Source organism: Ranitomeya variabilis, chromosome 2, assembly GCF_051348905.1.
Source record: "Ranitomeya variabilis isolate aRanVar5 chromosome 2, aRanVar5.hap1, whole genome shotgun sequence".
Taxonomy (NCBI): domain Eukaryota; kingdom Metazoa; phylum Chordata; class Amphibia; order Anura; family Dendrobatidae; genus Ranitomeya; species Ranitomeya variabilis.
This window is the reverse complement of record NC_135233.1, coordinates 879193540-879220366: the sequence shown is the minus strand read 5'-3', so window position 1 is coordinate 879220366 and position 26827 is coordinate 879193540. Positions and strand designations below refer to the sequence as shown.

The 26827-nt window shown below is 45.8% G+C and overlaps 1 protein-coding gene across 1 annotated transcript in view; it reads left to right on the top strand.

The window, feature by feature from the left end:
- The window catches only part of ATP13A4 (ATPase 13A4), a 181574-nt gene that overhangs the window by 96379 nt on the left and 58368 nt on the right, over positions 1-26827 (top strand). The window contains exons 9-16 of the mRNA XM_077290335.1: positions 4996-5124; positions 5533-5697; positions 8406-8563; positions 13195-13383; positions 14660-14721; positions 18387-18537; positions 18776-18856; positions 19381-19537. Coding sequence (XP_077146450.1) covers positions 4996-5124; positions 5533-5697; positions 8406-8563; positions 13195-13383; positions 14660-14721; positions 18387-18537; positions 18776-18856; positions 19381-19537 — 1092 coding nt within the window. The remainder of the gene's footprint in view (positions 1-4995; positions 5125-5532; positions 5698-8405; positions 8564-13194; positions 13384-14659; positions 14722-18386; positions 18538-18775; positions 18857-19380; positions 19538-26827) is intronic.

Below are 26827 nucleotides of genomic sequence, written 5' to 3'. Positions count from 1 at the left end.
TTTTTAGACCTCCTTGCAATCATGGAAGGGCAGTCACCAAGGGTTGTTCCCAGGGAGGGCTCAGCATTCAAAATAGACCAATGCTTTTTAAGGATTTGCCTCATATCCTTCCATGCATGGTTAAATGTGGAAATAAATCTTATGGGTCCATCTTTGGCAGTACATGGTCGAGCTCTAGATGGTTTAAGGAGATCACTGTGTGGAGTAGCCCTTGCTCTCTGATAACTCCGCTTGATGCACCGGTTGGAATAACCTCGTGCAGTAAAACAGGATTTTAAGTCAAAGGCCTGTGTTTCAAATTTGGCATCAGATGATCAGATCCGCCTCATCCTTAGGAACTGTCCGACCGGGACGGCCCTAATTGTGGGTGGATTGTGAGCAGAGGATGCATGAATCAGTGCATTCACAGATGTTGGTTTGTGATATACATCCGTCTAAATGTGACCAGCAAAGTCAACCTCAAAACTGATGTCCAAAAAGTTAACTTTCTTAAGATTGTAGGTATATGTAAGAGGAATGTTTAGAGAATTCTGATTCAGCGTCCCCATAAAATCCTCGAGCTGCCGCACCATCCCATCCCACAGGAAAAAAATATCGTCTATGTATCTGTGCCAGCACAGCACATGGGAAGCAGCCAGTGGGCCCCCGTCACCAAAGAGGGATCTCTCCCAGAACCCCAGGAAGAGATTGGCATACGAGGGCGCACAGGCCACACCCATGGCTGTGCTACGCTTCTGTAGGTAAAAATTATCTTTATAGACAAAAAATTGTGGGTAAAGATGTAGTGCAGCAGCTCGAGGATAAGCTCACACAAGGGGCCGTCACGGTCGGAGGCCCCAGGAAGAGGAGGACCACATTGATACCAGGTGGAACTTTTCTTCAATTTTTCTCTACCGTCCAGGGAGATAAGCTACAGTGTCATGGGTTGTAAACGTCTTGATTATGTTACGCACCGTGGACAATGGAAAATCAAGATCTCTAGAGATGGACTTGTAACCTTGAGAGTGTTGATATTTTTCAACAATTTGGGTTCTTAAGTCTTCAGACTGTTATCTTCTCCTCTTTATGTTCTCCTTGCTTAGTGTGGCACACACAGACACACAGTGCAAACATTGAGTCAACTTCTCCCCTTTTTATCTGGTTTCTGGTGTGATTTTTATATTGCCCACACCTGTTGCTCTCCACAGCTGAGTTTGAACGAGCTTGAAACAAAGTTGTTTGCCCACATTTTTGGAAAGATGCCAACAATTTTGTCCAGACTATTTTTGGAGTTTAATGTGAAATTATGTCAAATTTTCCTTGTAATAATAATAATAATTGCAATAATTTTCTGGGAGAAATACTTCATTGAAAAATTTCAAGGGTGCCAACACTTTTGGCCATGACTGTAGCATCTTATCCTCACATGAGAGAATCATGTCTAGGTATGTGTTAGTGGGAGCTAAACCTAAATCTGATAATCCATAAGGTGAATGCAGCATCCCCGCCATGCATTTATAGTGTAATGATTGTTAATATGTGTAGCTCCACTCCACCAGTTTACAGCTAGTGACTCGTCTGTATCATAGAACAATGTTGTTGTTGATATGTCTATTTTGTGGTACGTAGTTAACCTGAGCTATGTAAAGTATAACCTTGCATAACTATTTTGCTTCAAGCCTGTACCTTTAGGGATGTTCACACGTCATTCCTGACAGGTAAAGAATAATGTTTCTGAAGGAAGCACAATATGTAAAGTAATATCCGCCACCGCAAGCATGAGACTAATTATTCTAGAGGCCACAAGATTATTACAGCTTAGTCACTACTTTAGAAAGTGAACACAACTTGTACAGTTTTGGCAGGATTATGTTAAATCTAATGAGCATGAGACTCTCTCACAATGATTTGCCCTGCTATATCCCATTCAACGGTCAGTGATTTTTCCTGTATGCAAAACAAGAGACTGTTTTCAATCAGTGTTTTCTATCAGATTTTCATCAGTTTTTGGTCAGTGTGTCAATGTTTACTGTCAGTGTTTCATTAGTGTTTTCTTTATATAAGAAGCTTTCTCATATTTCTATAAAAAACATGAAAAGTGGACAGCACATGTGGAACACCCGCCAGGGCCGTGGGGTACTTGGAACTGGGCCGGTTCTTAAAGGGATGTGTCACGGCAGCGGTAACCTGGTCCGTGGCCCTGGTCGTCCAGTTATAGAGGATGAATGGAAGTGGAAATAAAGTCTAATTTAGGAGTGTTCGTGACGCCACCTGTTTTGCTTGGCCAGGGATGGCCGACGCTGCTTAAAGGGATCAGCTGGGGCCGATGATAATGCAGCTTAGATGGTTTTGCTCCCTACAGGTGGAGCGGAGGCCCCAGGGCTACCAGGACAGTGTAAAAGGAGTTGTTGATGTTGGGGTGCAGGAAATAATTGGAGGACACAGGTTTTGCAGTCTCTTTACCTTTTACTTGTGAAATTGCAGTCCAGGGCACAAGTTACAGGTGATCTTGAAATCTGGGCAGCCTGGAAGTGGTTCAGAATCCCCCTAGCCAGGTGGGGTTGGAAGCCTTCCTTTCTGCGCTGAATTCTGGGTTCTTGATGCATTAGCTTTCCTCAAGACCCTCTCACAACCTGTCCCTTTTGGAAGAACAATACCTGCATGGCAGGCAGCTCGAGCCTTTTTACTGGTGTCCGTCTCTCGTGGTGACTCCGGGCTCTAATATTTGCTGTGCCTTTGGGTGTCATTTGTGGCCAGGAGACCTGCAATCTCCTGCCCTCTGGTTTCTGCTGTGGGGCATACAGTTCCCACACAACCTCGGACTCCGGTGTCCGGTTTCTTGCGCTCAAACCTGGAGTGAGCCCAATCGCAATTCCACTCCAGTTTCCCTCTCCTCACATGCTTCCTCTCCCTTCACTGTCTCACACAGACTGACCACTAACTCCTCCTCCAGACCAGAACTTATAGGGAAGCTACCCTGAAACTGGGTCTAGAGCTCGGCCTTCTGTCCTGAAGTCAGGAAAGGTGTTGTATGTAAGTGTTACCTGCTAAGGGGATTCCTTCTCGCTTCCAGGCATGGCATCACCACCATTTTGCTGGAGCCATTTTTTTTTGCTCCTGCAAAATGGCAGCGGAGCATGTGCAGTAACATCTGTTGGCAAGTGATGCTGTGAATCTGCGGAAGTGCCGCCCACCTTGCAGATAAATGCTACCGTGCATGTGCTGCTGGCGCCATTTTGTTGGACCCCCAAAAAAATTTTGCTCCATCAATTTTGTTGATTTTTTGCACCATTTGTACACCTACTATGTAAAATAGGTTACTTACATTTTTTCAAAAATAAGTAGTGTAAAAAAATCCCCATAAACTTATTTTGGGAATGTAGCCTAGGGTAAATGATTAGTCCTTTTTTCAAGCAGATTCTGCTTGAAAAAGTGCGTAAATAATGCTGCAAAAATGAACATAATGCACAGTGCACATGTTCACATGTTTTGTTACTTCTTTTACCTGTGTCAGAGTATGGAATCATAAAATAGGTAAAATATTTAACATGCTTATTATCCGGGTGGCTTCACCTGGGTCGCTGCTCAATAGTTGCAGCTTAAACTGTAGAAAAAAGATGCTAGTGGTAGAGCCACTAAAAAAAAAACGATGGGAGAATCACCTTCAACTCCATTTTAGGAAACAAACTGTTAGCCTCATACTAAGATGAATTTGTGTAGGTGGCTCTGCCGGTATCTTAAAGATGTCATATGTGCATATACCCTAAGTGTATCTACACACGGCTTCTTTTTCAGACAGATTACTCCCCAGATCCACCTGAAAACGCTCCTCAAAAGTGCCCCATAAAGTTAAGGCCCCGTCTCACTAAGCGATTTACCAACGATCACGACCAGCGATACGACCTGGCCGTGATCGTTGGTAAGTCGCTGTGTGGTCGCTGGGGAGCTGTCACACAGACCGCTCTCCCCAGCGACCAACGATCAGGGGAACGACTTCGGCATCGTTGAAACTGTCTTCAACGATGCCGAAGTCCCCCTGCAGCACCCGGGTAACCAGGGTAAACATCGGGTTACTAAGCGCAGGGCCGCGCTTAGTAACCCGATGTTTACCCTGGTTACCAAAAAAAACAAACACTACATACTCGCCTTTCGGTGTCCAGGTCCCTTGCCGTCTGCTTCCTGCTCTGACTGAGCCGCCGTACAGTGAGAGCAGAGCGCAGCGGTGACGTCACTGCTGTGCTCTCACTTCTCACTGTACGGCCGGGAGTCAGTGAGCGCAGGAAGCAGACGGCAAGGGACCTGACGGACATCAGAAGGCGAGTATGTACTGTTTGTTTTTTTTTACATTTACGCTGGTAACCAGGGTAAACATCGGGTTACTAAGCGCGGCCCTGCGCTTAGTAACCCGATGTTTACCCTGGTTACCAGTGAAGACATCGCTGGATCGGTGTCACACACACCGATTCAGCAATGTCAGCGGGGCCTCAACGACCAAAAAAAGGTCCAGGCCATTCCGACACGACCAGCGATCTCGCAGCAGGGGCCTGATCGCTGGTACGTGTCACACATAGCGAGATCGCTATGGAGGTCGCTGTTGCGTCACAAAACTTGTGACTCAGCAGCGATCTCGCTAGCGATCTCGCTATGTGAGACGGGGCCTTTAACGTAGTGCACAGCAATTTCAAGGTGACATTCCGAACTCTCTGTTGACCTACCTACTATTGTAAGCTGAGTCCATCAGTTCATGGTTATCCTGTTTACTTAAGCCTTGTTTTCCCTCTCATCTGATGTGTATGACAAGTTTTTAGACTGTCACCCAGCATTAGAGTGTTTGGGGGGATTGTCTGATATTAATGTGTATGAGAAATTTTACCATTACTATTACTATAGGTTTTGCCTACCTTTAGTAAGAAGGTGTTATAATTGTAAGTTGCAAAACCCAGATACAAAAAGTTTGAATACTTATGTGCATCTGATTGTGTCTTTCTATTGTATTACATGGTTTAATCATTGCAGGTGTCTCCCATGAGGAGTCCCATCACTTGGCTCCAGGAGATGTCATTGTGGTTGAAAGAAATTCCCTTCTCCCTTGTGATGCGTTGCTGATCAGTGGAGCATGTATAGTCAATGAAAGCATGCTTACAGGTAACATTTATTGTAATGTATTGCTTAGATCAAGTGCCATGACGTAGACTAGACAAGCAGGAAATTTTCTTTCTGAATTAATCCAATGAGTGGTTTTGCAACTGTCCTTACACCATACAGTTGTCTAGTGTTCTTTAGGAAGATGGCAAGAGTCCGCAGAAATCTGATTGCATACCAATGCTATACATAAACCCATCTCTTCGTTAACAATCAGATCCCACAGACAGTTTGCTGTATGTTGTTTCTTTTTTAGTGTCTATGTTCTGAAGTTGCCTTTATGTTCACGTGGTATTTCATTAAAGATATTAAAATGAAATTTCTATATAAAAACACAAGATTAGAACATGTGTGTAAGTATTGGAAATTAAATAGTTTACATTCGATGCATTTTTTTTTATATTGCTTTAGGTGAAAGTATTCCAGTAACTAAGACTCCACTGCCAAATACAGACAACACAGAACCATGGAAGGTCCACAGTGTGCATGATTACAAGAGACATGTGCTGTTTTGTGGAACTGAAGTCATCCAGACCAAATCTTCAGACTATGTGAAAGCTGTTGTAATGAGAACAGGTAATATTCTGTATGTTTAAATATTACTTTGTATCAAGGGCAAAGTGACCATAGTCGCAGATGTCACTTCTGTGACAAGTCCCGACGGGTCAGGGGCCCGCCGACTGCAGCAGATTATTCAACTGGATGTGCGTCCTCAGTTGAAGTGTATTGCGGTGCACAGACACATCAGATTCATGTGCGACAATACATGCTGCCGGCCAATCAGACGTCTGCGTGCACGTGATGGTGCACATGGCAGTGATGTCATAAGCTTCTGTTGCACGCCAAAGTCAGTTGACGGCTTTACAAGAGGACACTGCGCTGCAGGGGAGCAAAGGGAAGGTGAGTATTTATGTTTAAATTAATCGCCATACTATTACATGGATGACTATGGGGTGCATTATACTTTATGGATGACTATGGAGGTGCATTATACTTTATGGATTACTATGGGGTGCATTGTACTTTATGGATGACTATGGGGTGCATTATATTATATGGATAACTATGGGGTGCATTATACTTTATGGATGACTATGGGGTGCATTATACTTTATGGATGACTATGGGGATGCATTATACCTTATGGATGACTATGGGGTGCATTATACTTTAAGGATGTCTAGGGGCTGTACATTATATTTTACGGAGGACTATGGGCTGTGAATTATATTATATGAAGGATATACGATGACTATAGGCTGTGCAGTATATTATAAGGAAGACTATGGGAAGCATTATACTATATGGAGGACTATGGGTTACACCACTGCTTTGTCCTCAGATGTATGCAACAAAAGTACCCATAAAAACACAAATTTGTATTCTTTGTATTAATATCTATATTAAGCCATTTATTTGTTTTACTCACTTCAATTCCAGGAGAGAGGTTAACTCCTAACATACCAGCCACCTCTTTCCAGTTCATTCATTTCTGTGCAGCAGCTATCTGTATTGGCTATCTGCCTCATTCATTTTATTATGCTTTGCTTATTTAGCACCATTAATTCCACAGCACAAACAAAATAAACAAGAGGCAAATGCCTATATCAGATATTCAAATTGCCTCTTTAGACAGGAAGAGGACTTGAACTGGATAGTGCCATCTGTTGGAGGCCGCAATCCTGCAAGTCACTATTGACCCTTTAATGAGCCTTAGCATGCCAGAGCCAGTATGTCACTCTTCACAAGGAGAAACGTTACCCCTTAGACCTACAGTATATCAGATATTAGAATTTATTTTTTCTTCATTATTCAAAACTGCATAGATTATCTTAACTATGGATGCTAAATTTAACTTTTCTAAGTAATACTTAATTTTTAATTGTAATTTCCCATCAAAATTTTACTTTTTTGAAAAAAAATCTCAATGATTCCACAGTGTGAGTGGGTGGGCTGGCTTGTGCTGATTGGTGCCACGTTGCTTTTCAACATACCAGGAGAAGCCAGGTATACATTCTCTAACAGCTACATACTGCAATTGCAAATAGGGTTGTCAGACAGCGTAGCAGAAACCTCTCACATAATTCTGATTTCAATTCTTTAATTTGTTGCTTGTATAAACCCATCTATGTATAGAGAGAGCATATGCGGATCATTGATTTGATAAAATTCATTTGCCACCTTCTATCTGCATAAGAGAAGAGTCAGACGGGCGTATATCTCAGACGACGATTACAACAAAATGCTCGAACTGGCCATTGGCTCTCCGGACCTGAGTGTGACAGCTGCATAGAAATACAGCTGTGAGCTCATATTAATAGACTGGGAAGCACCATGGTTATTGGCCCCTTACAAGACTATTAAGGCCAGCTCACAGCTGTCTGCTTTCCCTTAGCTGGTTATTTAAAATAAGTGGGACCCCAAGCTTTTTCATTTATTTATTTATTAGATAAATACATGTACAGTAAACTACATATGCAAAGCACTGATTATATAGCTAACTGACATATTTCTATTCTATCTACGGTATACTATTCTGATGGTTCGAGATGTTAATTTATTATACTTGGCTGATGAAATGTTGGGTTTTCTATGAGATGTGAACATCAAAATCGGACAGCACACGCATGCCGTGTGATTTTTTTTTTCTTGCACCCACTGACCTGCAATGGCAAGTCCGGAGTCTTACATTCGTGAATCTCTCCACTCGCAGCATGCTGTGATTTTTTCTTCACCTTAAAATGAGAAAAAAGTCACAGAACAGCAAAGAATCATTGAATAACATTACTCCGATTTTTTATCGGATTGAACTCGTCTGACTTATACGCAGATGAGAACAAACCCAATGATTCACATACAGGGTGTGGTGTTCATTCTGGAATGACATGCTTACCAAATTAAGCCAAATCTATGAGTATTAAGTAGGTCCGCTCAGTCCTGCAGTGAAGGATCTGTTCTGGTTCCAGGAAACAATAGCAGCGCCACATCACTATCGAAACATGAGAACCCTGTATGTAATCCATGGAATCCAACTGTGACGCACACTAGATGTTTAAATTAAGCAGTGGTTTTAGCATTGGGGCCAATGTGATCCCTGGAATCTGTGTCACAAGGTCACACCTAGTTAAGGTTTTAGGTCAGTGGTTTGATTCTGTGTAAACCTTATCCTAACCCTAACACAATTTTCAGTTTTGGGCTCTAGAAATGGTACTCTTACATGTGAAACAAATGAACTTGCTTTTATTTACCCATCTTTACCGATTTCTTTGACTTTTTAATTTCAGGTTTTAATACAGCAAAAGGTGACCTTGTGCGGTCCATTCTGTACCCTAAACCGGTGAACTATAAGCTGTACCGAGATGCACTGATTTTCCTTGGCTGCCTCATTGGTTTGTCCATGATTGGGATGATTTATGCAGTTATTGTATTTTCTTTGGATGGGGTATGATGCTTTTTAATTTAGAAAATGAACTGTAAATTTTAAGTTTTTCATTTCTGCAAGCTGTTTTACTTTTTAGTTAGCAAAAATACTATTATTTCTGAGCTTTGCTTCAAATAGGCATAAGTGTATATCGCACCCCAGAGTTGGAATTTCTCCGGGGTCTCGGCTACCAGGGGTAGCTGAAACCCCAGAGAACATGATTCGGGTTGGTTTTTACTGACGCCAGTGTTGCGATCACCGTTATTAACGGTATAACGGCAACCGCGAAAAAAAAAGTCAGATTTTCCATTTAAATTCTCTTTCCTCTGATGTGATCGGACATCAAAGGAGAGAGAAATAGGGTCCCCTGATCCCCCCCCTGTACCTTCGGAGTCCCTGCATCCCCCCGTGAAGTTCCCCGGGCCTCTGACGTCTTCTTCTGGGAGAAAATGGTGGGTGCATGCACACTGCGCCCGCTGAGATCTGCCGGCCGGCACCCGGCAACAATAGGAAATTTTTCCTATTGGTTCATTTTGATCACTGTGATAGACTCTTTCACAGTGATCAAAATAAAAAAAATAGTATATCAAACCCCCCTTTATCACCCCCTTAGTTAGGTAAAAATAATAAAATTAAAAAAATGTATTTATTTCCATTTTTCCATTAGTGTTAGAGTTGGGCTTTAGTTAGGGTAATTGTTGGGCTAAAGTTAGGGTTGGTCTAAAGTTAGAGTTAGGGTTGGGCTAAAGTCAGGGTTAGGGTTGGGCTAGGGTTAGGGTTGTGGTTATGGTTGGGATTACAGTTAGAGTTGGGATTAGGGTTAGGGGTGTGTTAGGTTTAGGTTTGTGGTTAGGGTTATGGTTAGGGTTGGGATTAGGGTTAGGGGTGTGTTGGGGTTAGGGTTGAAGTTAGAATTGGGGGGTTCCACTGTTTAGGTACATCAGGGTCTCCAAATGTGACATAGCGCCTCTATTGATTCCAGACAATTTTGCGTTCAAAAAGTCAAATGGTGCTCCCTCCCTTCTGAGTCCTGCCATGCACCCAAACAGTGGCTTTTCCTCACATATGGGGTATCGAAGTACTGAGGAGAAATTGCACAACAAATTTTATGGTCCATTTTCTCCTGATACCCTTTTTTTGTGAAAAAAGTAAAATTGCTTTAGTTCTCGTGAAACACCTGAAGCACCTGAAGGGTTAATAAACTTCTTGAATGTGGTTTTGCGCATCTTGAGGGGTGCAGTTTTTAGAGTGGTGTCACTTTTGGGTATTTTCTGATATATTGACTCCCCAAACTCACTTCAAATGTGAGGTGGTCCCTAAAAAAATGGTTTTGTAAATTTTGTTAGAAAAGTGAGAAATCGCTGGTAAACTTTTAATCCTTATAACGTCCTAACAAAAAAAAATATGTTTCCAAAATTGTGCTGATGTAAAGTAGACATGTTGGAAATGTTATTTATTAACTATTTTGTGTGGCACCTCTCTCTGATTTAAGTGTACACAAATTAAAAGTTTGAAAATTGAAAAATTTGAAAAAGCAGTAAGACCGCATGTGCTTTTTTACCTCTGGATTTTACACAGTCTAATGCAAGTCTATGGGAAAAATATGCTGAAACTCAGATAAAACTCAGCACACCTGTAAGAGAAATTGACATGCTGCTGAGTTGAAATACGCACCACATTTCGGTTTACACTGAGTAAAAAACCAAAAAACACAGCGGGCAGGATATTTCTATGGCCACGTGCACACGTTGCGGAAAGTGGTGCGGATTTTTCCAGACTTATTTTGGTAAACCCACACTGCGGATTTCCTGCGGAATTATCGCAATTTTTTTGCGTATTTTGTGCAGATTCCACCTGCGGTTTTACACCTGCAGATTCCTATTATGGAGCAGGTGTAAACCGCTGCGAAATCCACACAAAGAATTGACATGCTGCGGCATAAACAACTCTCCGTTTCCGCGCATTTTTTTCCGTAGCATGTGCACTGCGGATTTTGTTTTCCATAGGTTTACATGGTACTGTAAACTCATGGAAAACTACTGTTTTGACCCTGTGGATCCGCAGCAAAATCCGCAACATGTGCACATACCCTATAAATCCCATCTACTTTGCTGGAACTGTAAGGCTTGTGTACCAACGATGCGTTTTTGGTGAATTTTTGACTCTTTATATTTTCTAAAGCGCAACGTCTTACATTTCCAGTAAATTAATGGCGCTTCAGGATACCATGAGGAACTTCCTACCTTTTGGGCTGCTCTACTTCTTCCCTTTTTCAGCTGAAGTGTTACATCACTCTTTGGTGTCACTGACAGACAATAAATAGTGTCATAGGGAAGAGTTATTGCACTGTGCTGTGAAAGAATAATGCTCACAGTTATGTCACAGTCTATAACAATAGTGTCATAGTGAAGTTATTGCACTGTGCTGTGATAGAATAATGCTCACAGTTATGTCATAGTCTATAACAATAGTGTCATAGTGAAGTTATTGCACTGTGCTGTGATAGAATAATGCTCACAGTTGTCACAGTCTATAACAATAGTGTCATAGTGAAGTTATTGCACTGTGCTGTGATAGAATAATGCTCACAGTCATGTCACAGTCTATAACAATAGTGTTGTAGTGAAGAGTTATTGCACTGTGCTGTGATAGAATAATGCTCACAGTCATGTCACAGTCCATAGCCATAGTGTCATAGTGAAGACTTAGTGCATTGTGCTGTGATAGAATAATGCTCACAGTCATGTCACAGTCCATAGCCATAGTGTCATAGTGAAGACTTAGTGCATTGTGCTGTGATAGAATAATGCTCACAGTCATGTCACACTCTGTAACAATAGTGTGATAGTGAAGAGTTATTGCACTGTGCTGTGACAGTGACGTCACAGTCCATTAATACCAGTACTGTCATAGGGAAGGGTTATTGCACACAGTGATGTAAGAATCATATACAATGTATCACTAGGTATTTACCATTCCAATCTGTGATGAGACCCAAGCCTTTGCAATTTGTAATCACAGCAGCAACATACTGTACTTTTTGGCAGCCAACAGGCTTATTTATAAGGACAATTATGGATGGAATGTGCAGACTTTATATTGCTTTGTTTTTTGCTAACTAGAACTACTCAGATGTGAAATATGTAAAGTGTGCTTGGTATTTCTCCTACCACTTTGTCTTTGTTTTTAGCATGTAGCACCCATTGAACCAAAATGTGAGATGTATATGAATAAATGTAGACAATAGAGGAGTACACCACAGTGTTACAGGCTATGACAAATGTACGCTGATAAATGAAATGCAGTGGAAGTACTTATGTTTAGTATAGAAGCAAATGTGTACACATAAATTATCCTCAAAACTACATCCTCAGTAGCATATTGCTCAGTTTTATTTTAGTGGACGAAATCTATAAGTCGGTTACATTAGTAAATAAAAGACTAAGGGCCTGCATCATTAAGGAGAATCTGTAACTGTGCTTTCACTACCCCATCTGAGAACAGCATGATGTAGGGGCAGAAACCCTAATTCCAGCAATATAATTTACTGGGTGCTGCAATTTTGATAAAATTACTGTTTTATTTGTGGCATCTACCAGACCTCTGAATGCTGAGCTCTGTATAACCCCGCTCACACCATTGATTGACAGATTTCTGTGTATACTGTGCATAGGCAGAAAGCTGCCAATTGGGGGTGGGGTTATACAGAGCTCATGAATGTAGAGGATCACATGACAGTAGGTTCTGTAGTTCTCTAGTGATAATCCCTTGTTGATAATAGAGTGATTATATAAAAACTGCAGCAAACAGCCCGGTAAGTGATACATCACTGGAATTAAGATCTAAGCCCCTACATTAGATTGGATTTAAAAACCTGCTGACAGATTCCCTTTAAGACTGGTGTTGTGTCCACCAGTCTTTTAGGGAACCTGTCATGTTAAAAAATGCTATTACCTGTAGATATGGTGTTAATTTGCCAGTTAATAGCATTCTGAACCTGCCCGATGCCCGCAGAGAGAACGTGATTAACCTGGAGGTTAACCCCATATCTGCAGGTAAATAGCATTTTTATACATGACAAATACCCTATAATGAACAGGCTTGCTGGAGTATGACGTTCCTAATTTATTAAGTGGTGCACGGTGTTTAATGAATTGGGCTCATTAATAACGCTGGCACCAGAAATATATTCCAGTCGGGGAATAGAGTACACTTCTGGATTAATTTAGTGGCGTAGATTTTCTTGAATTTGACAGGCGGGGGTATTGTGTAGGCACCCCTTGTCCCCCCCGATGTAATGCCCATAATGGTGCAGCTGGCCAAAACTGGTGTGCAATTGCCAAATGTCACAATATGTTTGTGTGACTTAAGATGCCTTGAAATGGCCGGCAATCGGCAACATAGAAACTACGGTAATCGGTGGTCATCTAATAGCCGGGTATTTTCAACCCACTAGCTTAGAAATAACTAAAATTAGAGGCAGTGCATGCAGAGAGGAAAACTGAAAAAATAAAGGATATAGATCATGTAATGGCCAGAATTGGTGCTATTCTTTATGTACTTGTACAGAACACCTTATTCTGAAATCCTACTCAAAACCATAGGTAAATTTATAATATATATCATTTTTAATTTAATTTAATTTGTACCAGGCTGATGCTGGAGAAGTTGTGAAGAAAGCCCTAGATGTCATCACCATTGCAGTCCCTCCTGCTCTTCCAGCTGCCCTCACAGCAGGAATCATCTACGCGCAAAAGAGACTGGAAAAATCTGGAATCTTCTGTATTAGTCCTCAACGTATTAACCTCTGTGGGACTGTGAACCTGTTTTGCTTTGATAAGGTAATAGATATTTTCTTAGGCTAATTTTTGAGAGTACATTTGTGTTAAAGGGAATCTATTATGCTGGATAATGCTATTAACTTGCAGATATAAGGTTAATCGGCAAGTTAGTGGTGTTATAAAGGTGCCTGCCCGCTATCCTGAAACTGGGGGAAAATGAACTTCATTCATCCCGAGAACCGCTGGCTATCAGTCGTGCAGGCGTTTACAGTCACCGCTCACAGCACTGCAGCACTTTGACAGCTGGCTCCGCACTGATTCACTGCAGAGCTGGCTGTCAGTCAAAATGCTGGGGTGTACTCACAGTCGTCGCTCACAGTGCAACCCACCTATCCTGCCTCCACTTAGCCCTGCCAGTTCCTTCACTATTTCCTTCAGTCACTCTTTGCTGTTCGTATTCCCGGCAGTTCCTACCATGGTCACTTGTGGCCGACGCAGTCATGTGAGACGTGACACATGTCATTGACCACATGAAGCCTAGAGTCAGAAGATCCAAAGAGCAAATTGTGACCAGAAATAGCTAGCAGAAGGCCAGACAGGTAGGGAGCTGACCTCGGAAAGGTGAGTATAAGCTTTTAGTACTTCTTAACTCCTTACCAACTTTTAGATCGTTATGCTTTAGTTCTGGAGAGACCTTATCTATATATATAATTGTCTAAGGGTTTTTCCGTCTGTCTGTCTGTCTGTCTGTCTTTCTGTCTGTCTGTCTGTCTGTCTGTCCTGGAAATCCCGCGTCTCTGATTGGTCGAGGCCGCCAGGCCTCGACCAATCAGCGACGGGCACAGCATGGCGACGATGATGTCATAATGGAAATCCCGCGTCTCTGATTGGTCGAGGCCGCCAGGCCTCGACCAATCAGCGACGGGCACAGTATCGACGTAGATGTCATAATGATTGCCATGGCGACGATGATGTCATAAAGGTTGCCTCGACCAATCAGCGACGGGCACAGTCTGCCGCGAATTCTGGAATCATCATTGTCCATATACTACGGGCACATGCATATTCTAGAATACCCGATGCGTTAGAATCGGGCCACAATCTAGTAATATGATAATTGTCTTTCGACGCCAATTTTAATTCAGACAAATTTTATCCAGACCAAGTCATATTTGTCGGCTGATACAATAGAATTTGCCCATCATGAATTTTGAGAAACTGGCTCATCTCTTATTTACATGTTTGTGTATTGTACTGGTGACAGTGGAGGAATACCATAGTATATTTGTGCAGATCATCAATATAACATATGTACCTGTGTTCCTATTCTTGCTAGACTGGAACCCTAACAGAGGATGGCTTGGATCTTTGGGGAATTGTCCCTTCCACTGGATATCGGTAGGTGTGAAAGAAAACTGTCACCATGAACATTACTTTGTGATATGAGAGTGATCTAAAATGTTTAGTATTGTTAGGGGACGCCTTAAATTTGAAATTATGGGACAATTTTTGAATTCTGGCATCAGATGGGCTGAAAAAGTTCCAGTGGCAAAAATTCCAAGTTGCAGAAGCATTGGACACCGTCTAAATGTTTCACTTGCTTTAGTATTGTAGTATTTTATTAAGCAATAAATATGTTCTTTAATGCCATTTTGCAACAAAGATGAATATGTCACCTCCTGAAATGATATTTACTTGCAGATATTGTTGTAATCTGTAGGTAAATGCCATTTCTGGAGGTGAAACTTTACCTTTTAATGTCTCTACTTAGTCCCACTCTCCTATCTTTTTGTTTTTACCTGCCAGAGGGTTGCCTTTTTCACCGCCTCTGCCAGCTTTACATATTATGAGAGGCCTCTTATTTCGATATGTGTATTGTGAGATATAATTTAGAACGATACGCGGATTCTGATTGTATATTGCTATAACAATTTGATAGAATTCCTTGAAATTTCAGCATCCATGTTTTCATTTTTTGTCTTATTATATACGGTGTGTTTGTCCTCATTTTGAACACACAGCTGGTACATGAGATCCTCTAGAGCATGTATAGACTTGTAGGGATTTAGTGCTTACAAGATTTGTCTCACTTTGAATATTAGATATGTTTTGCATTAGTGTTTAAATTCTTCAATTTTAACACTATAAATATCATAGAAAAATCATAGTAAGAATAGACAGGATGCCCATAGTAGGAGGAAAAAAAAGAAAAGTACTCCCATGTGAAAGTTTGCCTGGTTTGGACAGCCATGTCTTGCTGCAAAGGTCACTGAAAGAAAAATTACAGGGGTAGGGGGTACTATATTGGCATAACTTGAAGCACATGAGCCCTAATAACTTGAAGCTCATGAGCCTAAATACCAAATCTCCAACAAGGCACCCAACTGTTATGGGTCGCTAGTAGAATTGGTTTTCTCATATGGTCCAAAGGACCTTTTAGGCCACCCTAGGCTCCAAGGCCCAGGGACAACTGCAGCCAGGGGCGTAACTACCGCGGTCGCAGCGGTCGCCATTGCGACCGGGCCCCGCAGGTCAGGGGCCCCGGGCCGGCAGGTCTGAGCAGGGCCAGGCTGGCCATCGGGCACTTCTGGCAAATGCCAGAAGAGCCGATGCCAGTAGTGGGCCGCTGCACTGTTCCTCCCCCGAAACCCCCCCAGTGCCGCCGCCGCATTTAACTATACCGGCGTCTATGACACCGGTATAGTTCAATGCAATGATGGGAGGAGAGAGCGTCACCTGACGCTTCCTCTCCCATCATTCCCCGCTCTGCCTCTGACAGTACACTGCGGGTGCGCGATGACGTCATATCATCGCGCACCTGCAGTGTCCTGGGCAGACTGCAGCCGCCAGGAGCAGCGCGGGCAAAAGGAAAGGTGAGGAGAGTTTTTTTTTTTTTTCTTTTTAACCGGACTGTGGGGCCATTATCGGGGGGGGGATGAGATGAGATGTGGGCTTTGCTCTATATATCCCTGTGCGGGCTCTGCTGTATATACCCCTGTGGGGGCTGTGCTGTATATATCCCTGTGCGGGCTCTGCTGTATATACCCCTGTGGGGGCTGTGCTGTATATATCCCTGTGCGGGCTCTGCTGTATATATCCCTGTGCGGGCTCTGCTGTATATACCCCTGTGCGGGCTGTGCTGTATATACCCCTGTGCGGGCTGTGCTGTATATATCCCTGTGCGGGCTCTGCTGTATATACCACTGTGCGGGCTCTGCTGTATATACCACTGTGCGGGCTCTGCTGTATATACCACTGTGCGGGCTCTGCTGTATATAACACTGTGCGGGCTGTGCTCTATATACCACTGTGCGGGCTCTGCTGTATATAACACTGTGCGGGCTGTGCTCTATATACCACTGTGCGGGCTCTGCTGTATATAACACTGTGCGGGCTGTGCTCTATATACCACTGTGCGGGCTCTGCTGTATATAACACTGTGCGGGCTGTGCTGTATATACCACTGTGCGGGCTGTGCTCTATATACCACTGTGCGGGCTCTGCTGTATATAACACTGTGCGGGCTGTGCTCTATATACCACTGTGCGGGCTGTGCTCTATATACCACTGTGCGGGCTGTGCTCTATATACCACTGTGCGGGCTGTGCTCTATATACCACTGCGGGCTGTGCTCTATATACCACTGTGCGGGCTGTGCTCTATATACCACTGTGCGGGCTGTGCTCTATATACCACTGCGGGCTGTGCTCTATATACCACTGTGCGGGCTGTGCTGTATATACCACTGTGCGGGCTCTGCTGTATATACCACTGTGCAGGCTGTGCTGTATATACCACTGTGCGGGCTGTGCTGTATATACCACTGTGCGGGCTGTGCTGTATATACCACTGTGCGGGCTGTGCTGTATATACCACTGTGCGGGCTCTGCTGGATATACCACTGTGCGGGCTGTGCTCTATATATCCCTGTGCGGGCTCTGCTGTATATACCACTGTGTGGGCTGTGCTGGATATACCACTGTGCGGGCTGTGCTGTATATACCACTGTGCGGGCTGTGCTGTATATACCACTGTGCGGGCTGTGCTGTATATACCACTGTGCGGGCTCTGCTGTATATACCACTGTGCGGGCTGTGCTGGATATACCACTGTGAGGGCTGTGCTGTATATACCCCCTGTGCTGGCTGTGCTGTATATACCCCTGTGCGGGCTGTGCTGTATATACCACTGTGCGGGCTGTGCTGGATATACCACTGTGCGGTCTGTGCTGGATATACCACTGTGCGGTCTGTGCTGGATATACCACTGTGCGGTCTGTGCTGGATATACCACTGTGCGGTCTGTGCTGGATATACCACTGTGCGGTCTGTGCTGGATATACCACTGTGCGGGCTGTGCTGGATATACCACTGTGCGGGCTGTGCTGGATATACCACTGTGCGGGCTGTGCTGGATATACCACTGTGCGGGCTGTGCTGGCACCCAACACCATGTTGCAGTGCAGGAGATTCCTGCAACAGTCCGAGGCGTATCTAGGGGAAGCGGGGCGGGGGAAGGTGGGGGGGTTGTGGGGGCGGGGGAAGGTGGGAGGGGGTAGGGGGGGGGCCCCATTTGGAAGTTCGCACCGGGGCCCATAACTTTGTAGTTACGCCACTGACTGCAGCCAATATAGTTACGGCTTTGAGGGAATATGTGGATCACTACTTGGACCCTTTCTGAATGGCCAATGTCACCAGTGATTCCCCATCTCTACGCATCATTTCCTCAGTCATTCCCCATCTCTACGCTTGCAACGAAATGAAGCTGTACATGTTGCCTATTGAAATCAGCTGTCCCGTAAAATGCTTACACTCTGGGCTCTCTGAGTACGGTAATCCCTTTAAAAATGTGCCTTTGCTTTGGATGGATGAGGAAAGGAAGAGGATTATATGCCCAGCTCAATGTTTGTGAGCAAATCTGTATATTTCCAAATACAATGTTTGTTTGATCATTGGGAATTTTAAAACCTTCTGTGTGGTCTATCACCATCTCCCTGTTTTGGAGATCATCTTCTGTGGCATGGTTTAATAATGTTAATTCTTTATTCCTGTGCTTAACTTTAGCTTTCAGGATATTATAACGGTCACAAGCGGCTCATCACTTTCCTGGGGGCCTCTGTTGGGGTCTATGGCTTCATGCCATTCATTGATTGTTTTAGATGGGAGCATACAAGGAGATCCATTGGACTTGAAAATGTTTGAGTTCACTTGCTGGGTAAGTTCTTCTTACATGCTCAGTAGTAATATGTGGGATGATGTGCTGCAGCAGCATTGATCTGAACCTGGTTGTATAATTATAGTAGAACACCGAAAATGATCTAATTACAATGTAACCTTCTATGGACCATTTGATTATTGCACTTTTACAAGGTTTAGAATCTAAATAAATACTTTACATTTTGTGATATCTTTTTCCTAATTGTATACAAATTTATGCTATATTTTTTATCTAGGAGATTGAAGCAGCACCAGTTGATCAATGTGAAGAGTCTATGGAATCCATGACTGTGAAGCCAGGTCCTGACGCAAATAAGGTAAAATATATTTTGAGATGGACGGACATCACTAGTAGCTCTTTGTTGTTGACAACAGATCCAGAGCTTTAGTTATGCTACATAATCCTAACCCTAGGGTATAATGTTTGCTCAGTGATTGCAATGACGTGAATTATAGTATTAAGCTTGCATATTTGCATATTTCCCAGAGGAGCGGCTTTAAGTCTCCTCACCTCGACATGCTTATCATGTCACTCTCCGCAAGGAGAAACGATACTTCTTGGATGCCGGTCAGACGCCTCTCAATCTGCCTAACCAGATCTCCACCTTGCACTGACGAGGGGCAGTACCCCGAAACAGTGTCTGCAAATTGAGATTCTGGTTTGGCTATTATCCTAAGTCATGTGACAAGGCTCGTTAAAGGGTCAACATTGACTGTTAGGATTGCTACTTCCAATAGGTGGCACTAGAGTTCTAGTTCTCTTCCTCTCTGAAGAGACAATTTGCAGTATTAAGCTTGAAAATACATGTCTTTTAATAACTCCATATTTCTTTACTATTAGGTCAATGTTGAAGGTATCGTCATCTTACAACAATTTCCATTCTCCTCTGGCCTGCAACGCATGTCTGTGATCACCCAGATCCTCAATGGTGACGAATACGCTGTCTACATGAAAGGAGCTCCGGAGATGGTGGCCTCGTTTTGTAAACCAGACACAAGTTAGTAGTACGTCACAAATTAGAAATTTGGCTAAGAACATTAGTCAAGCAAAGGTATATTTTTAAACAGGGCATATCACTTCTGACCAACCATGAGACACATTCTTGCGGTAGTGAACACAGACTGAAGAGGGCCCCTGTGCAAGAACAGTGCATTTGATCCTAAATGTGTCTTCTTGCTGCTTTGGAGGTTGAAGTGGACCCCTTTATCTATTGGGTCCCTGTGTGATTGCACAGGTTGTGCCAATGGTATGTCCGCCCATGTGTTCCTGTGAATCAGTGCCCTAAAGTGTGTACACCTGATGCAAAAGAGAAGAAAAATGGCCATGTCACCCCTTTCTCAAACAGGTTATTGTCTCTAGGCAAACAATAGTAATGTGTAGTTGTGACCTGATAACTCAAGACCTCAGTATCTGTTGAATGAAAAACTCCCCGTTGTATTCTTACTTAATGGAAAAATTTTAATGAAAACCCTTTAGTGAAACTCCACATAATGTATATTTGATGACCTACATATAAGCCACAATACAGAGATAGATTTCTTAATGGTGTTCTCGTATCTTGATTGTTCATAAATGCACCTCCTGCTTCTTGGCTCCCTGTTCAATGGTGGGCAATCCGCTCCTGCTTGATTGAGATGGAGCGCCCCCACACCGCCGCAGGGCCGAGGGGTACCCGGAGCCGGGCCTCTAGGTCTCAGTCCTGGGGTTGTCACGGTGGCTAGACCCGGTCCGTGGCCCTGTCCGTCAGTGGGGGGGGACGTCCGGTGAAGTAGGTGCTGTTAACGGTGGTATAGCGGTGCAGTTGTGGGGTGCAGGTCGCGGTAAATAACGAGGACACCAGGTTGCAGTCTCTTTACCTCTTTACTGAAGATGTGGGAGACCTCAGTCCAGAGCGCTGTTAACTGGGTTTTCAGAGACCGGCCGGTCCAACGACACATCAGGAGCTCTCTTTACAGGTGGGAATCAGTATCTACCTTCTAGCGCTGTGTGTTGTAGTTCTTCCCTGCTGAGCTCCCGGGATAGTCCTCACAACTGTTTCTTTCTGTCTCTACTGTTCCTTCTTCGTCCTCCAGGTGATATGGTAGGACGCACCCGTATGACGGGGTAGGCCTGGAGTTCTTCCGGGACCCTAGAGTCGCCCCTCTCCCACAGCTGCCTCCGTTGTCTGCTTAGGTGTTAAGTGAGACAGCCAACCTGTAGTTAGCTGCCCTGCCGTGGTTTGCAATGTACTTAAAGTCTCTTACTTGCTCGGCGTTCCGGCCACCGACTGTTTGCGCCTCAGAAGGATGTTGCCTCGGTCTAACAGCAAGACCCCTTCTGGTATTTCTCCTTTTCTGTATTCCCGTTGTACACTGGTTAGTTCTGCTCTGAGGAGTCTGCCAGGATCCCATCCCTGACAGATCCTCTCACTAGCTCTTCCCAGCTACTTCTCTCTGTCTTCCTGTCCAACCCCCAGTTTTACCAGAGTTGTGAGGAGTGGCCTACTAGATAGGACCACCCCCCCTGGTGGCCGGAGTGTGAAGTGTGGTGTGAGTGTACCTGATCAGAGAAACTCCCTAGTGCAATCAGACGCACCATAGCTCCCCGTAGTGGCGGAGCCACAGCACTGCAACAACCAGGACTCTGGGGTGCTGCACTCCCCCCCGGTTAAATCCAGTACTCCGGGACTGGGAAAACAAGAACAATAATACATGTTAACAGAAAACACACAAATTTTTGAAATAGCATAACAATTGAACATAACAGAGCTTCCCTTTACGGGAGGTGAGGATTCTTGAACGTTGCGAAAGTTTGGTCATGCACAGTTTATGACTCTCAGTTCAGTGGTTGAAACAGCGGGGACCCCGGGTAAACAAAGGGGCCCCCCTTGTGGAAGTTTTTGAGCAATTCACCGTCCATTACTCTAGTGTCCATTTAAAAACCTGTAACAAAAGGATATGCATACAAACATTTTCAATTACATAGCAGCCCTATCAATACCTCCAAGTTTTGTAGCGGAGGGGAGTTTGATTTTGAGTGCTGCGTGTGGACCTTCGCAGCGCAGGGGTTGCTATTGGTCTAACAGGGCCCGCTATGCTTGCTACCGCTGGTGTAGTGCGCTGTTTTCTAACTACACTTCTAGTGAGTCTGGGTAGCACTGGCAGGTTGGGGCTCTCAGAGCTGCTGCTATCAACAGTGGGTACGGCAGGCTCACTGATGGCAGAGGGAGGATTTGCCGGTTCAACGGTTGGCATGGCTTCTTCAGGCAAGGCTTGTTGAGGTTGCGGGACCGGATGATCTGGTACCATCATTGTTTCTGGTGGGTCCGGCTGTGGAAACGTTAGAACAGGTACCGCGATGGCCTGATTTATCTGAGTCCAGGACTGGGGAAAATCACCAAGGACAGTATGGAACATCTTCTCCTTTTCCACCGGCGGGGAGATTTCTGGGGCCGTGCCCCTCTCTTTCAACTTATCGGGGCAGACCTTAAGGTGATCCCTGGATACCGCTGTCGAGGTCTCCCCTCTGTCCTTGCTGATGAGACAGACCTTAGTGTTGTCGAAGTCGGATGGCAAGATGGTATACGGTTCCGCTTCCCATTGGTCATCAAGCTTGTGTAATCTCCTCTTTCGTTTAAGCACTTGCTCACCAGGTGACAGGGGAATCGCAGGAGCGTGTTGATTGTAGTCCCTTTCTTGTTTCTGCCTAGCCTGGGCGAGACTTCTCTCCACACACTCCTGTACTTCGCGGTATCTTCGCTGCCTTTCTGTATCCCAATCTGCCTCCGGCGAGGTATCTTCGGGTACTAGGACCCCCATGTCCAGATCAACGGGTAACCGACTAGACCTTCCTCGCATCAGGTACGCTGGAGTACAGTTGGTGGAACTTACTGGGATGTGGTTGTACATATCCACCAAGTCAGGCAACTTTGTCGGCCACAGGTTCCGTTCCTCCACAGGCAAGGTCTTCAATAAATCGATTACTACCTGGTTCATCTTCTCGCACATCCCGTTGGTTTGGGGGTGGTACGGTGTAGTTCTGATCTTCTTACACCCGTACAGCTGGCAGAATTCTTGGAACACTTCCGCTTCGAATGCAGGCCCCTGATCGGTCAGTACTTTCTCTGGGTAGCCATGGGGTCTACAAAAGTGCTGCTGGAAGGCCCTGGCGGCAGTCCTAGCTGTTAGATCCTTGACAGGCACAACCACCAAAAACCTGGAGTAGTGGTCCACGATGGTAAGGGCGTAGATATAGCCCGACCGGCTAGGCGTCAGCTTCACATGATCCAGCGCGACCAGTTCGAGCGGCCGTTTGGTGATGATAGGCCGCAGGGGAGCCCGTTGACTGTCACGGTCCTTCCTTCGCAGACTACACGGACCACACTCTCGACACCACTTCTCAATGGTTCTCTTCATGCCAATCCAATAGAACCTCCCTCGGAGCAGCTTCTCCAGCTTCCTCCATCCGAAGTGTCCGGCTCCATCATGGTAGGCTCCCAGAACCATGGGTGCATCTCGCCTTGGCACCACTATCTGCCACACCAATTCATGAGTACGTGGGTCGATGCTCCTCCTGCACAACTTGCCATCATGGATAAACAGTTTGCTTCTCCCCTTCCACAGCTGTTGAGTTTCTTGTGGATCATCTGGGCCAGGGTGCAACCCAACCTGCGTCAAGAGTTCCTTCACCTGACGGACCGCGGGGTCACTATCCTGGGTTTCTGCCCATCCGTGGTGGGGCAGGGGATTCAGCGTGGCATCCGGTTGGTTCTTGTGCCTGTTCTTCACATGGTGAGAGTTCTGAGTGGCTTTGGGGCGATGGAAGGCAGGCAGCTCCACCTCTTCAAGTGCCTCCGGGTCTTCTCCCACTTCTGGTAGATTGGGCATTCGGGACAGAGCATCGGCATTGGCATTCTGGTGTCCTGCCCGATATTTGATGGTGAAATCATAGTTGGACAGCCGGGCCATCCACCGCTGTTCCAAAGCCCCGAGTTTGGCAGTACCCAGATGCGTTAGCGGATTGTTGTCCGTGAAGACGGTGAATTTCGCGGAGGCCAGGTAGTGCTTAAACCTCTCTGTCACTGCCCAGACGAGGGCCAGGAATTCCAGCTTAAAGGAACTATAGTTGTCAGGGTTCCTTTCCGTGGGACGGAGTTTCCTGCTGGCGTAAGCGATCACCCTTTCTTTGCCGTTCTGAACCTGGGACAGCACGGCTCCTAATCCCACATTACTGGCATCTGTGTACAGCACAAACGGTTGATCGTATTCGGGGTAAGCCAGTATCTCTTCTCCCGTCCGTGCCGACTTCAAACAGGTGAAGGATTCCTCCAGCTCTTCGTTCCAATCAAAGGGGGTTTTCCTCCCCTTGGTCTTCTTTGGTTGGCCCACCAGCAGATTTTGCAAGGGTGCGGCCTTCTTGGTGAAATCCTTAATGAATCTCCGATAGTAACCTACCAACCCGAGGAACTGCCGGACTTCGTGGAGGTCACTAGGCTTTGGCCAGTCCTTGATCACTGTGACCTTGTCGGGGTCTGGGGCCACTCCTTCAGCGCTCACCACATGGCCCAGGTACTGCACTTTAGGTTTGAGCAGATGACACTTGGACGGTTTCACCTTTAAGCCGAATTTGGACAGGGCTTCGAACACCTCGGCCAGGTGCTTCAGATGGTCTTCGTAGGTCTTAGAGAAGACAATGACATCATCCAAATACAGCAGCACAGTTTCAAAGTTCATGTGTCCTAGGCAGCACTCCATCATCCTCTGGAACGTTCCTGGAGCATTGCACAGTCCGAAGGGCATGTAGTTGAACTCGCAGAGACCCATTGGTGTCGTGAAGGCCGTCTTCTCCTTGTCCGCCTCTGCTACAGGAACCTGCCAGTACCCACTGGTGAGATCTAAGGTAGAGAAGTAGTTAGCAGATTTTAAAGCAGCCAGAGATTCCTCTATCCTGGGCAGTGGGTATGCGTCCTTATGTGTAATGCGATTCAACTGCCTGTAATCAACACACATCCTCATTGTACCATCTTTCTTTTTAACGAGGACTAACGGAGCTGCCCAGGGGCTACAGCTGTCTCTCACCACCCCAGCCTCCTTCATTTCCCGCAACATGTCCTTGGCACACTGGTAATGAGCTGGGGGTACAGGGCGATATCTCTCTTTTATGGGTCGATGATCTCCCGTGGGGATGTGATGTTGGATCCCTTTCACCTGCCCAAAATCTGAGGGGTGTTTGCTGAATACCTGCTCGTACTCGTGTACCACCCTGTAAGCCCCCTGTATTTGATGAGACGAGGTAGAGTCAGTGCCCACATGCAGTTCCCGACACCAGTCTTTCGAGTGCTCTGCAGAACCTTTGTTCTCCGCCACGTTTGACGGGACCAAGGGTTCAGGTGTCTGTATTACACTATTATTGACAGTGAACAATTTGGCGAGCGTGGTATACTTGGTTAGGTGGACCTCTTCCTCCCCACAATTGAGAACACGTACGGGCACTCTCCCCTGTCGGACGTCAACCACCCCCCGGGCTGTCAGAACAGTAGGCCTATTGTCTGAATATACAGGTTCCACCAAGGCCTGGTAGTCCTTACCCCTGAGGCCTATGGCTGCTCGACACCATATTAACATTTCACTCTTGGGAGGTATCGCGATGGGGTTTGAATCACTTACAGTGACACGACCAATCTCACCACCAGTCAGCTCTACCTGCTGTCTCTGCATCAGAGCTCTGATTTCCTTCTGCAGGGCACGTTGCTCACTGTGGCCAGCGTTTTCTGCCACCTGTTGCAACAAAACAATCACTTCTGCAAGACAATTTTCTATAACATTAGTACCAAGAGTCATCATGGGATTACATTCTCGACGATCAATATCTACAATCACAATCCCTTGGGCTTTCAATTCCACCCGCCCCACTTTGATGGTGACCTCTTTATACCCCACTTGTGGCAACGGCTGACCATTACTGGCGATTATGGTGAAATCATCGTCAGGGCCACGAGTAATATCGGCGTCCTCCCAATACCGTTTGTAGAGCACGTAAGGTATAGTCGTCACCTGAGAACCGGTGTCCAGCAAAGCATTCAAGGGGATTCCATCAATCACTACAGGGAGGACTGGTCGTCCTCCAATATACTTGGTTCTCCAATGCTGCGGGCCTGACCGTCCTACTCCTGGGGGTTGGCCCTTTGCCCCAGGGGTTGCTCGTTTAAAGGACAGTACCTTGCAAGATGGCCCACCTGATGACAGCGGCGGCAGATGGGTCGTCCATCCTGGTGGAAGCGATCGTCGGGCCGGCTCCTGGTCGGCGGAGTCCTCCTCCGTCGCATCCAAGGGACATCCTCCGGGCTGGAAGCCAACTGGATCTTCTCTTTGGGGGCCTCCTGTAGGGACTGCACCGTCCGGGCCAGGGCAGCAACGCTCTTGGTTAGCTCTTGCATCTGGAGACGGAGTCCTGCAGGGGAGTCGTCCTCAAAGCTCTGGGCGTCGGCCTCCGCGGCAACTGGGGTATCCGATGCCACCTCCTGGTGGTAGGTGAGAGCGGGGCGCCTGGGTGGCACTGCGCGGCTGGGCTGCCGCTCCTGCAATGCCTGGATAGCTTTATCTTTAAACTGCGCAAAAGTCAAGTCTGGATTTTGCATGGCCAGGAAGTGCAATTGGCCCCGTTGGTGACTGCACAGGAGCCCCTCGATGAACCGCTCCTTCAGGGTTTTATCCTCATCCTGCATGCTGCCGGGGTCACTCTGCTTAATGGCCCGCATCGCTTCCTGGAGATTAAGGGCATAGTCCCGTAAGCTATCCTGCGACCTCTGTTTGCATCCATAGAAAGTCAGTTTAATCTCTGTGGCAGTGCGAGTATCAAAGGTGGCTTTAAGCTTGGCGAAAATCTGTTGTGCAGTTCCTTTATCCTCAGCGGGCCAGGATTTCACTTCTCTCAGAGCCGCCCCAAAGAGTTGACCGGTTATCATATGGACCTTCTGAGGCTCGGTTAGGGGATAGAACTCGAGTAGGCTGCAGAGCCCTTCTTTAAAGTCAGTGAATGTATGCGCCTCCCCAGAGTATCGTGGGAGCCAGGTCGCTCCGGGCAGGTAGGGCATGGAGAAGGGCATTATGGCTTTTGCGTTAGCGGCGGTGTCCGACTGGCTGATGGGGCAGCGGGCTCTGCGGCAGCCAGTGGCGGTATTAGGGCCGCGGCTTCGCCCGCTGCGGGGACCGGAGCTGCCCCTGCGTCCGCGGCTGCGACCGCCACTTCCTCTCCTCCCGACTCGGACATGGCCGTCCCTTCCTCCCACTAACCTGCTGGAGGTCGGAGT